The sequence below is a fragment of the Protopterus annectens genome, chromosome 3.part0 (assembly GCF_019279795.1).
Source record: "Protopterus annectens isolate FY-2018-M chromosome 3.part0, PAN1.0, whole genome shotgun sequence".
Lineage (NCBI taxonomy): Eukaryota > Metazoa > Chordata > Ceratodontiformes > Protopteridae > Protopterus > Protopterus annectens.
Genome location: NC_056731.1, coordinates 1,711,997,892 through 1,712,010,238, shown reverse-complemented (window position 1 = coordinate 1,712,010,238; position 12,347 = coordinate 1,711,997,892). Strand labels below are relative to the sequence as shown.

General features: G+C 39.6%; 1 protein-coding gene across 1 annotated transcript in view; it reads left to right on the top strand.

The window, feature by feature from the left end:
* GPLD1 (glycosylphosphatidylinositol specific phospholipase D1) overlaps positions 1-12,347 on the top strand; it is an 871,054-nt gene that overhangs the window by 340,726 nt on the left and 517,981 nt on the right. Inside the window, exons 9-10 of the mRNA XM_044065746.1 lie at positions 5,082-5,109; positions 5,209-5,348. Of these exons, the coding sequence (XP_043921681.1) occupies positions 5,082-5,109; positions 5,209-5,348 (168 nt within the window). The remainder of the gene's footprint in view (positions 1-5,081; positions 5,110-5,208; positions 5,349-12,347) is intronic.

The following is a 12,347-nucleotide window of genomic DNA, read 5'->3' as shown; positions in this document are numbered from 1 at the left end:
GAACTATCAATTGAGCAAATATTGCACCAGAACTCCCCACAGCCAAGCTTGGAAAGTGGATGCCCTGTCCTTTACCTGGGAAAGCCTCACAGTCTATGCCTTTCCCCCTCTGCCCCTCCTCTCAAAGGTTCTACTAAAGATCAAACAGGACAAGCCAAGGACAATCCTGATTGCACCAGACTGGCCATGCCAGCACTGGTACCCACTTTTGCGCAGTCTGACAGTAGTGCCACCATGGCACCTGCCTCAGACCCCTTCCCTGTTGTCCCAGCAGGAGGGCCAGATTTTGCACCCTCAGCTACAGACCCTGAACCTAGCAGCCTGGCTCATCCCCTGAACTCATCACCAGCAACCCTCAGTAAGCAGGTGCTGGATGTCATTCTTGAGGCAAGGAGGCCTTTTACTAGAAAATCCTATTTGGAAAAGTAGAAAAGATACTGTTACTGGAGCCAGTCTCAGGGAATGGATACAACTGTGCCCAGCTTACCTCATATACTAGATTACTTAACAGAAATGCTCCACAGAGGCCTATCCTTCTCTTCAATTAAGATTCATGCCTCTGCCATCTCAGCTCATTATAATACTGAGCCACCCCTCTTCTCTCACCCTCTGGTCAAACAGTTCCTGAGAGGAGCTAAAAATTTAAGACCCCCCCCCCCCAGGAGATCTCCCACTCCAGCCTGGGACCTTAACTTTGTATTGGAAAAGCTCACGCTTCCGCCCTTTGAACCTGCTAATAAAATTCCTCTCATGGAAAACAGCTTTACTTCTAGCCATCACTTCAGCAAGAAGTGTCTGAATTGCAGACCCTTATGGCCGTGGAGCCCTTCATTAACTTCCATGCGGACAGGGTTTCCCTCAAGACTAACCCATCATTTATGCCCAAGGTGGTAGCTAGTGTGGCTTTAAACCAATCCATTCATTTGCCAACTTTTTCTTTAATCCTCAGAATAAAGGGGAAAGGATCCTGCACTCCCTGGACATGCACAGGCAGCTTAGGTTCTATCTGGACAGGACTAAACCTCTCAGAAAATCTGACCAGCTGCTAGCTTTGCTGCAGGGGTAGAGGGCAAGGCCATTTCAAAGCAAACCATTTCTAAATGGATAGCACACTGCATCCATTTCTGTTACAAACACCATGGGAAACCTACCCCACTGTTGATCAGAACACATTCCACTAGGGCTACAGCAACCTCTACAGCATTTATCAGGGGAATCCCTACCAGGGACATCCTGGAAGCTGCAACCTGGAGCTCTGTACACACTTTCACCAAGCATCACCACTTACCTATCTTTTCTAAATCCAGAGCTGGATTTGCCACAGCAGTCTTACAGGGCCTGATTGCCAGCCCTAATGGTTCTTAACTACCTCCACCCATCCTCAGCTTTGGGAATCAACCCAAATGTGATGACTGCAACAGTGAAACACACAGAAGATAGTACAGTTGTGTACACTTACCATAAATGTAGATGTTCGAGTGTATTCACTGTTGCAGTCCTGGTTACCCTCCCTCCAGCCCCCTGACTTCTCTTTACTTCTACCTATCTTTTTTGTTTGGAATATCTTATATCATTGGTATTTGCTTTTTGCTGGGGGTATTCCATACCATGGAATTAGTTCCTATTTTGGGGGGTCCTGACATCTGGGCCAAGAAAAAACGATGTAATGGCATTGGCTGCATTTTTATACCCCTGATGACCTGATGTCATGGAAGAAGTGACAGCATCTGATGCAGAAATCCCAAGACTCTGGTATTCAGGCAGACTGAGGGCTACCTGCAGGCAGATAACCCAAATGTGATGACTGCAACAATGAATACAGTCGAACATCTACATTTATGGTAAGTGTACACAACTGTACTTTTTGTTCATCTGTTGTTAATCTTCAGAAGAAAAGCCAACGTATGCAGAACTTTAAGCAACTTCTTTTCACCTGTGCTCAAATTCCAAAAATAAAGAAAAAAAAAAAACTACCCTTGTACCCCTCAAAGACAGAGTCGTTTTATTATAAAGACAATCATCTCAGCAAAAAAGGCAAACAATTCTCTAAAAGGAAGTTTCAAGAAAAACCCAAAACAGACTTCAAAGGACTAAATGGTTCCTTTGCTGATTAACCTTCCATCTTATTACTATCAGTTCCTCCCGCACCCCACCCCCCACCTTCCACTGGCCAATCTCTTCCCAGTCTTTCAAAGAAGCTTTTTCAGTCCCTGTCCTTTTATTGACTGATAACTTCAGACAAATGGGCTCTCAATGTTGTAAAGAAGAGCTACATATTAACTGGGTATCTCCTTCTGTCTCTTTCTGGAATTCTCCCAAACCACAAACGAAGAAGGAAAAAATCTGATCATCTTTGCGGACTGGCAATGGCAGTCTGGGGGATTGCTATCCAGCACAGTCTCTGCCTTCAAGCAATTTACATTCCTACAGAGATGAATTCAATGACAAACTACTTGAGCAGATCCAAGGCAGACTCTAATGAATGGATGTTGAACAGAGGTGTCCCTGGAGATTATCAGTTAGTGCATAACCCTCAAATAAATCTGTTTGCCTCAACTCTGAACAGGCAGTTAAAGCTGTTCAGCTCCAGAATCCTATGCCCAGAGGACTGGAAAATGAATACTAGGTCAATCTCTTAAAAAGGGAAGTTATTTTATGCATTTCATCCCTTTCTTTTTATTCCAAAGGCTATTCTCAAAATCACGAGGGACATTCCAGAAATATCATTGGTGCCCCCCTTTTGTCCTAGGCAACATTTATCCTCCCATCTTTTCTATTTGGCCCAGGGCAATCATCACAACCAACCCCATGAGATGATTTTCTCACACAATATACTCTCATTCATTCGAACTTACAAACCCTAAACCTGGCAGTTTTGATGATAGGATTTTGATTTCATTTAGGTACCTATTTTATGAGGACCTGCTACAGGTATTACAGGAGGCTTAAAAACTTGCTAGAAGAAAAATGCACATTTCTAAATGGAAAAGATTTTTTTATATGATGCCAGAAGAAACAACAGAACAATTATCAAATGGGTATTCCTCTTATTCTTTCCTAAATGTGTGAACTGCTAAATTCAGAACTAGCATATTATTCTATCAAAGCACATTTGTCAGCCATCTCCACCTGTTTCCCATTAGAACCACCTATTTCTACACAATTTGAGGTCAGACAGTTTTTTAAAGGCATTCTCCATATCAGTTCACAAAGAAAATCTATTCTTCCTCCTTAGGACCTGAATTATATGTTATAACTCTTAACTCTTCCTCCTTTTGAACCTTCTTCTTCTAAACTTCTGCACTTGAAAGACTGTTTTACTTGTTGCTCTGCCTTCAAGAAAAAGAGTATCTGAGCTGCAAACCCTTATGGCTACACTTCCATTTCTGATTTTTCACAAGGACTGATCCTTTTTTTTAGCCAAATGTCAATGAACTCTGCTTGAACCAGTCTAATTATTTTCTTTCTTTCTTTCTTCTCCATTCCGCAGAATATGTGACAAGATGTTTATAGACAGTTAAGATTCTATTTAGACAAAATAAATATTATCAGAAAATCTGATCAGCTATTTGTTTCCTTTCAGGGTAAAAATCAGGGTTTCCCTGTCCCTAAAAAGACGTCTCCATATTGATTTCTCTGGCTGTTTCTTTACATTGTTCCTTTCATGGAAATGCCAGATCAAAGCTCATTCTACCAGGGCTGTGGCTTCTTCTGATGCTTTTTTCAAGGGTCTGAATTCAAAAATATTTAACAAGAAGCTGATTGTTCTTCTACCTTTTACAAAACACTGCAATGTAGATGCAATGTCTAGGGCCAGAACTCATTTGACCAGGTCCATTGTTCAACAGATAGTGGACTCTATTTCCTTGCCTCAGTCCTCCTCCCAGATAGTCTAAAAGCTTTTGAAATCTTTCCATATGTGTGCAATACTACAAATGTGATCAAGTGCAGGACATTCTACAGTTGTGTAAGAAATTACCATAAGAGTAGATAATCAAATAGATCTCTGGTGCAGTATCTGCACCCTCCTTCTCTCCTTACCTCCTTTTTTATTTATTTTCCTCCTTCTTGGTGACCAAGGTGGACCTTCTATCCAAGGTGGACCTTCTATTTTTTTCCTCCTCTGTATGTCTAAGCTGACATGAATCTAGTCATTGCCTTCATTTTTAGCCTCACTTTTATCTTTGGGACAAGAATGTCTTGAGAAACTTCACACCTGCACCTCCCTTATGTACCATCATACTTCCTTGTGCTTGGGACATGGGACACACATTTGGTGTGAGAAGGACCCCAAGCTTTGGTATACTGGCCAGATGTACAATATTCTTGCTTACATATGCTTTTCATGTGTGAGCAATACTACAAAAGTGATCTATTCAAAAATCTACTGCAATGGTAAGTTCTTACACAAGTCTACATAAGGTTAGATGAAGTGAGGTGGATGGGTGGGGATGGAGGAAAAAAGAAAAGGAGGGAGCAGAGTACAGGGCATGCTCATACCTTTTCACTAGCCATTGTTATTCCTTACCTGTTATTCTTGGTTGCTGGCATAGAGATCACAGCATATCAGATGCACCAGTAAGATAGCTCTGGTTTCCTTCTAGAAGTTCTAAATATCTGTGTAACGTTGCAGTCTTGAGTGTCACTAACTTTAAAAAATTACTTGTGATACTTTATTGAGTGCTTCTGTACTTATCACAGGACTATCATATGTCATAATATGTTACCTTTTGCCACAAACTTCATACACAAACGTGTGCATAGATGCTATGTACCATTTCTTCTTCTTCTACTACTAGAAAGGATTCCTTTAAAAATAAGGTATGTGAAGACCAGAAGAGTAATTGAGGAGATGAGTTTCTGACATAGCCAGTAATGGTAAAGAAATATTTGTATCGCTATCTTTTTCTTATGCCTTCTTTCATTTTTTTTCTATTTAATCACATGCAAGATCATATACATATTGCAAATTACAAAATGAGAGGGGGGAGATTGCAATGGGGGCTGGCTGTATGTGATTGTGAATTGTTTTTGGTTTTATTAGATTTGTGTATTTAAATCTTGTTTTTATTTCTTTTTAGCATGGCTGAACAGCTACTCATTGACAAGGTAATATCTATATGTGTATCTTTTATAGTAACTGCCAACATCTACCTGCTGCATCTTTTCATAAATGAAATGAAATAATGAACTTTATATTTTTTGTAGCTTTTCCCAATGTATGCCAAAAAATCCCTGTTCTTAGTAGACCGTTACTCTGAATATTTTTTTGGTGGAGTAGATGATATGGCATATTGGACAACAAAAGTGATGAGACAAACTGTCAAGATGCTGGAAAATGGAACCGGGTGAGTAAAAAGGAAAAATGATTCACTCAAAATAATCCAAATTAACATCTACAGCATGGGGACAGTATACGTGACCAGAAAACAAAAGTGTACCTGTTTTTAGTCAGATAGTTTGATAGTTAATCAGCCTGATTACAACATTTTGGTCAGTTCCTTACCCCAGCTTCCCATATGCTTTCATAACACAGGCCAGTGTGATCACTGCTAGGAGGGCTTCTCCTTTCCAGGATGAAATAATCTATTCTGTGGCAGTCAGCGGACTGCAGGATTTGAAGTTGTGCTTTGAGGCACTAGCAGATTATGACATACCAGCAAACTGAGTTTTTTTCTGCTTTAAGCCAATCTAGCTGCATACGTGCAGTGACTACAGTGTACTGTTGCACATGCTTCTTTGCTAAGGCCATTTAGCTGCACACATATAGTGATTACCTCACATGCTCTTGTGCTGCCTTATCTCCATCTAGCTACACATATTCAGTGACATCACTGTGCTGTTGCATATGTTCCTATTCTGTCTTATCTCTGTCTAGCTACACATATTCAGTGACATCACTGTGCTGTTGCATATGTTCCTATTCTGTCTTATCTCTATCTAGCTACACATATTCAGTGACATCACTGTGCTGTTGCATATGTTCCTATTCTGTCTTATCTCTATCTAGCTACACATATTCAGTGATATCACTGTGCTGTTGCATATGTTCCTATTCTGTCTTATCGCTATCTAGCTACACATATTCAGTGACATCACTGTGCTGTTGCATATGTTCCTATTCTGTCTTATCTCTATCTAGCTACACACATTAAGTGACATCATTGTGCCGCTGCATACACTCCTGTGCATCCCTATCTTCATTATGCAGTGACATCACTAAGGCACTTCATGTGCCCCTGTGTATGTCTTTCCCCTCCAGTGTTTGTATATGTCAGTGATTTGTGGGTGGGGTGCTGCTTGCAATCTACTTTCGGTCATCCTTTGTGGTCTAGCATGTAGCAAATAAAAATGAAGAATATCTTCCAACAGCCTTCAGGTGCCTGTACCATTTGTTGGTATTTGATGAATCCATGTAACTGGTTATAGATTTGAGCAGCCTATCCCGTACACCATCAGACTGTCCTTAACCTTATCTAGTAAAAGGAGTGGTAGCCCATACCTTTTAAACTGCAGACGATAACACATGTGTTCGATGATGATCATGTATGCTACCAGTTATTTACTCCTGAGAAACTACTTCCATCAGTACATTCAGCCAACTTGGCTTTCATGACTAAATACAAGTGTATCCAGATGTACGTAGTAATGTTTATTGGATGGAACCAAGTCAGATGAAACCCTTCAGGTTTCACAAACCTGTGTAATTCTTCATTATTCCCACTACTATTACTCACACATGTATAGCTTACTCAGAAATGGATAGTTTCTAAACATTTACACTCAAAATAAATATCACATGAGCATGCTTAGAAACTAAGTTAGGCCACCAATGCTTTGGAATGCTAAAATAGCTTTGCTATTTCATTTCCCACTGTTGTTGTGTCTTTTGGCTTTTCCCGGTTAGGGATCGCCACAGCGGAACTCCGGTCCGCTAATGATTGGCAGTAGATTTTTACGTGCCGAGTTGCCAGCTCTGACGCACAACCTTCAATGAAGGTACGCCCATTCACGCATGTCTCCACACAGAAGACGCTTTAGCTGAGAATCGAACAGGACAACGTCTTACTGTGAGGCGACAACGCTACCGCAGCACCACCACCGCAGTACTATTTCATTTCCCGTTAGTATTCCATATTATATACAACAAGTCGTTTTGAGTGCTAGTAAGACAATTGCACTGTCTTCCTTTTTTTTTCTATTTTGTTTTTTGGTCTGAAACTGCGGTAGCAAAATTTTCAGCTGTTGCATACAAAATAATTCTGCATAACAAATGTAATATACCTATGCTAGGGTTTGAGGGGTGGGAAACATAGGTGCATTCTATTCTGAGCATTTTATGGTTGATAATGGGGAAACTACACTACTAATCAGTTTGATTTATATCATGTGACTCTTAAGATGCATTTAAGACTTTAGTGTGAAATTAAATTGCCACACTGACATCAAGGTATATGTTTGGCCTGCCATTCTTGAAGGTCTGGAAGTCGTCAGTGTTACCCAAGGGGAATGAAAACGCTACATTCAGCACTAATTCAGAAATGGTCATGATATCTACTATACTGGCACAAACCAAACTGCTATGTACACTGCTGGAAAGACGCTGTCCAGTTCTGCAGCTGGAGCATCATGAAACAGTGAAATAGAAAGAAGACATAAGGGTGACAGGTCGGGACTGGGCTATACATCTCTATAAAGACAGAGATGAAGGAGTGTTAGCTGCAGCACAGACTGCACAATACATATGCATTGTAGGCAGTGTAAACCCGATAAGTTTCTTTAAATAATATATTCAGTTCATATGATAGCACAGGAAGGTAAAGGAGTGAGAAAAAACACTAACTGTTCATGGGTGCACACAAGGAGGTTGGAACTGGTGAAGGATTAATGCATAGAGGAAGCAGGATGAGTATGGTTTATACACTGATAAAAAGTATGGAAAGGACAGGAGTATACCTCACAACTGTACAGATTTTGGTAGAACGTCCAGATTTCTGCCTCATATTTTTGTTCTTTTTCCTCATAAAATTGTGTTTTTTTTGGCAAATCACTGTCAAATCATTGAGGGTTGAAGTAAAAAAATAATGACAGATATCTGAGTTTCAGACTTCATACCTTTCATAAAATTCATGCTGATGCAAAGCCTGTTATTCTATCCTCTTTCTAAGTTTATAAGAGCAATATTTAAAAAGTGTCCCTATTTTTGAGCCTTTGTCCCCCTATTATTTATGGCTTTGTCCAGATTTCTTGATCTAGGAGGATGAGAGGTATGAGTAGGGCTACAATAGTAATGAAGCTAAGAGACTGTAGTGAGAGTGCTAGAAAGATCATTATTATCAATGTCAACCATCTTTTTCACATTTCTTGCATGGGGTGTCTACCTTCTTCCCATTGTCTTCACAACTCTTTAAAGTGGGAAAACTCATTCGCTATGATCATCTCATGTATTACATTTGGTACTACAACAACAGGATGAATTACCACCTCTGAGTAATAGGTTATTGCTTCTTATCACCACAAATGTGTATCACTTTCACTACTTTGTTAGAAAGAGTTTCTTTTTGATCTATATATACTGTCCTTTTAGAAGTGTGAAAATGCTGCTTGAATCTAATATCCCTTTAAGTTCCCTATTATCAGTTAAGGTATAGCACTTCACTTTTTAGTATCACAGTAGCATAATGTAGTCTCAGCCACTATACCAGATAATCTACCATATCCCATAAGCATAATATCTTTAATGTCATCCTTTTCAGAGTTTGCAGTTTTCATGAGTTACTGTATTACTATCACTAATAAAAAACATAGCTATCGGACCATTTTTGCTCATTTAAAACAGGGTATATTTACAGTTGTTACTCTTTTGTTATCACTAATTGATACAGGTTTTACTTTGGATCTAGACTGCACAATACTACATTGTTTTATGACCTAATCTTTCCTACTACAGCAACAAAAACCAGAGTCTTTATGGCCACTTTGACACAACCATTTTCTTAAAACAGCAGTGAAAGATCTTTTAATTTTTTTAATTACCATCATTTCTTTCATCTTATCTTTATCATATTGATCCTCAGGATCTAATCACAAAGTAGTTATATACTTTAAGACAGATAATTGTGAGCTTGCATTTTGTTATGAGAAAATGTCCTTCTACAAAACTTATGAACTTGTGTCATTGAAATAACACCATCTCTAGTGAACAATGCTTTGTTGACATTATTGCATTTTTGATATTCATTATCCTTCGTATACATGAACGTTTTCAGTGGTTCTGAAGTTAGCTTGGCTGATAAGATCCTGCTTAGAGAGCTACTACTGATGAAAGCTATGTGCTGAAACCGGTCTAGTTCCAATAAATATTTCTTCATACATCTAGGTGCAGGCTTTTTATTTGGTTACACATAAGGTTGTTTGCCTTGCACCGGTCGTACTGGCCAGCTCTTTCCTGTTTACCTAGAGAGCTTGGTCCCATCTTTCCAGCTGGGCACAGCACTTGAAGGCAAAAAGGGATGCTTCACAATTGTCCACTCAAGTAAGCTGCTTTAACAGTGGAACTTCCCTTGGGGTAGCCACTGACATAGCTAACATGACCATCCCTTCAGCTGTTGCTGGTGTTGTCTGTGCTAACTGCTCTACCATTGTCATCTTGGCACACAGATCTACACACAGGTACACTAAAAAAGATCCAAGATCCCCAACACTCTCTTTGTTATACTGAGTCTGACACTAGGAAACAATGTCTGTTTATAGGCCTCTCTTGATTCTTCCTCTAGGAAAAATTTCCAACTTCTTTTTTTAGGTCATTCTTCACTGTGGTTGATTCTGCTTCCCAGAGCTTGTGCTCTGGGCAGTACATTCCCTTCACAAAAGATAAATGCTCTCAGGTTGGGCTTCTTATAGCCCTCTTTGTTGTGTTTCATATAGTATCGCATTAAACAAACGTAATCTCACTAATACTGCCATGTATCTCTCTTTTCTTAGAGAAACTACAAAATTAAGAGAGACACTATTCATTTAAAGAAACATCACTCTATTTCCAATGAATTCACTCTGACACTGTTGTACATATTATTTATTGGGAATAAATTATTTATAACACTGAAAAAAAAACAGGTTTACCTTTAAAACCCAGTATTGCAGAAGGGCGAACAGAACAGTTCCGAAAGGCAGTCTACAAGGTTTGCAAACGCCGAATGGAAAAAGGTTTGAATGTGCAATGAGCGAAAGCACAGCGAGATTCGCTCATTGCACATTCGACATTCAGGGGCAGATTGCACTATAGTGGGGATCGGGAAATGGTTCCTTTTCCCACTGTAGTGTGATCTCGGAGTTAGAATAATAAAGTAGGGGAGGTGTGGCAGGTGCAGCCCCCCACATGGTGGGTGCTGGAGGGCTTACCCCCCAGCTTTACACTTTGTTTTTTTTTCTTCGACCTTCGTGTTTGAAAAACTGCAAATCTGCTATTCGATTTGCTGTTTTTCAAACATGAAGGTTTGTCGACATTGTCAGTTTCTTGGTTTAGAGTGGCTCATATGAGCACTCGAACAACTGCAATTCGCAGTTTTAAAGGTAAACCTAAAAAACATTATTCATACAACATTGTATATATTTTGGGGTCATTTGTACTCTTCCAAATGATGAGAAACACCATGCTACTATCTATGTGTATACGTGTGTGTGTGTGTGTGTGTGTGTGTGTGTGTGTGTGTGTGTGTGCATGCACACACACATATATATATATATATATATATATATATATATATATATATATATATATATATATATATATATATATATATATATCTATATATATATATATATATATATATATATATCTGTATAGAATATCATTACTGTTCTAGTTACATTCACTCCAACCACCTTTGGACTTTTAGCAATTCATCACCTCATTCCATGTTTTTTCTTTCCTTGTCTCCCACTTCTCACTTTTTTCCTTCTGCTTTACACTTCTCCTTACAATGTCTAGAAATGTCCTGTTTAGCTCCCTCTTCTGGCACTTGCTCTTTGTTTTCCAGTGTCTGTCTATTTACCTATTCACCTTTGTTGCCATTGCACACATTTCTTTTTCCTGCCAACCACATCTTCATTTCCTATACCCCACATGCAAAATTCCCAGGAGTCTTGTCCATCTTTTCTATATATTCTCTTCCAATATTTCCAGAGCCTTTGTATAGATTTTTTGTGCCTAGGCACATACTCATGGCACATATTTCATGTCTGCTACATCTATTATGCATGCCCAGCATTTTGATTCTGTTTTCTTTCCCTCCTTATATGTTTTTAGTATGAGATACTATCTGTTTAACACTCTTAACATCTGATCTCCCACCCCATGTATTTCTGCATTTCTGAAAATATTTTAAGGATTTTTCACCATTCATCTTCCCCCATCTGCCACCCTTCTCCTTTCTCCCATCCTTTCCTTATCTCTTTCTTTGTGGCTTCCTCCACTTGTCCCCCTCAGATCTTCATAATTTTGGCTGAGGGCTTGAGCCAGATTCCAAAACAGTGCATGTTTGCCATGATTCTGAAAGACTTGCTGTAAGTGTGAGTGACTTACTTCAGTGAAACGCCTGTTTATAAACAGGTTTACACTGGAGGCCCAATCCCAAAGACCTGATTTTAGTGTAAGTGGCCACTTACATTGAGAGTAAGTCTTTTGGAATTGGGCCCCTTAATTTTTTTTTTTTTTTTTTTGTAAATGTCACTTAGTATCATTACAGAATCACCTGAATATATCAACATTTTAGTTCAATGTTCAATATTTTTACTACTACAATGGTTATTCCACTCCACAAAGGAGGGGCCACAAATGACCCTGGTAACTATCACCCCATAAGCCTGACTAGCCTGGTCTGCAAGGCTATGGAGTGCATCATCATGGAACTCATTAACAAAAACATTGGGAGCCTCCAAACACTTGACCCGACTCAGTTTGGCTTTGTTAAGGGCAGATCATGCCTACTAAACCTGGTTGACTTCTTTGAGACAGTCACCAAGGCCATAGATGAGGGGATGGTGGTTCACACAGCCTACCTTGACCTCGCCAAGGCTTTTCACACCATTCCCCACTTGGGAATTATAGAAAAACTCACCAGCCTGAACATAAACGCCTATGTCACAAGATGGATTGCCAACTGGCTTAAAGACAGAACTCACACAGTAAGAATAACAGGCTCCAGGTCCGACTCTAAACCAGTCACAAGTGATGTCCCACAAGCCTCTGTCCTGGGACCCTACTGTTTGACATATACTTCTCAGAAGTACAGGCAAACACAGGAGGACTATGGCTAACCAAGTTCGCCGATGACTGCAAACTGGGA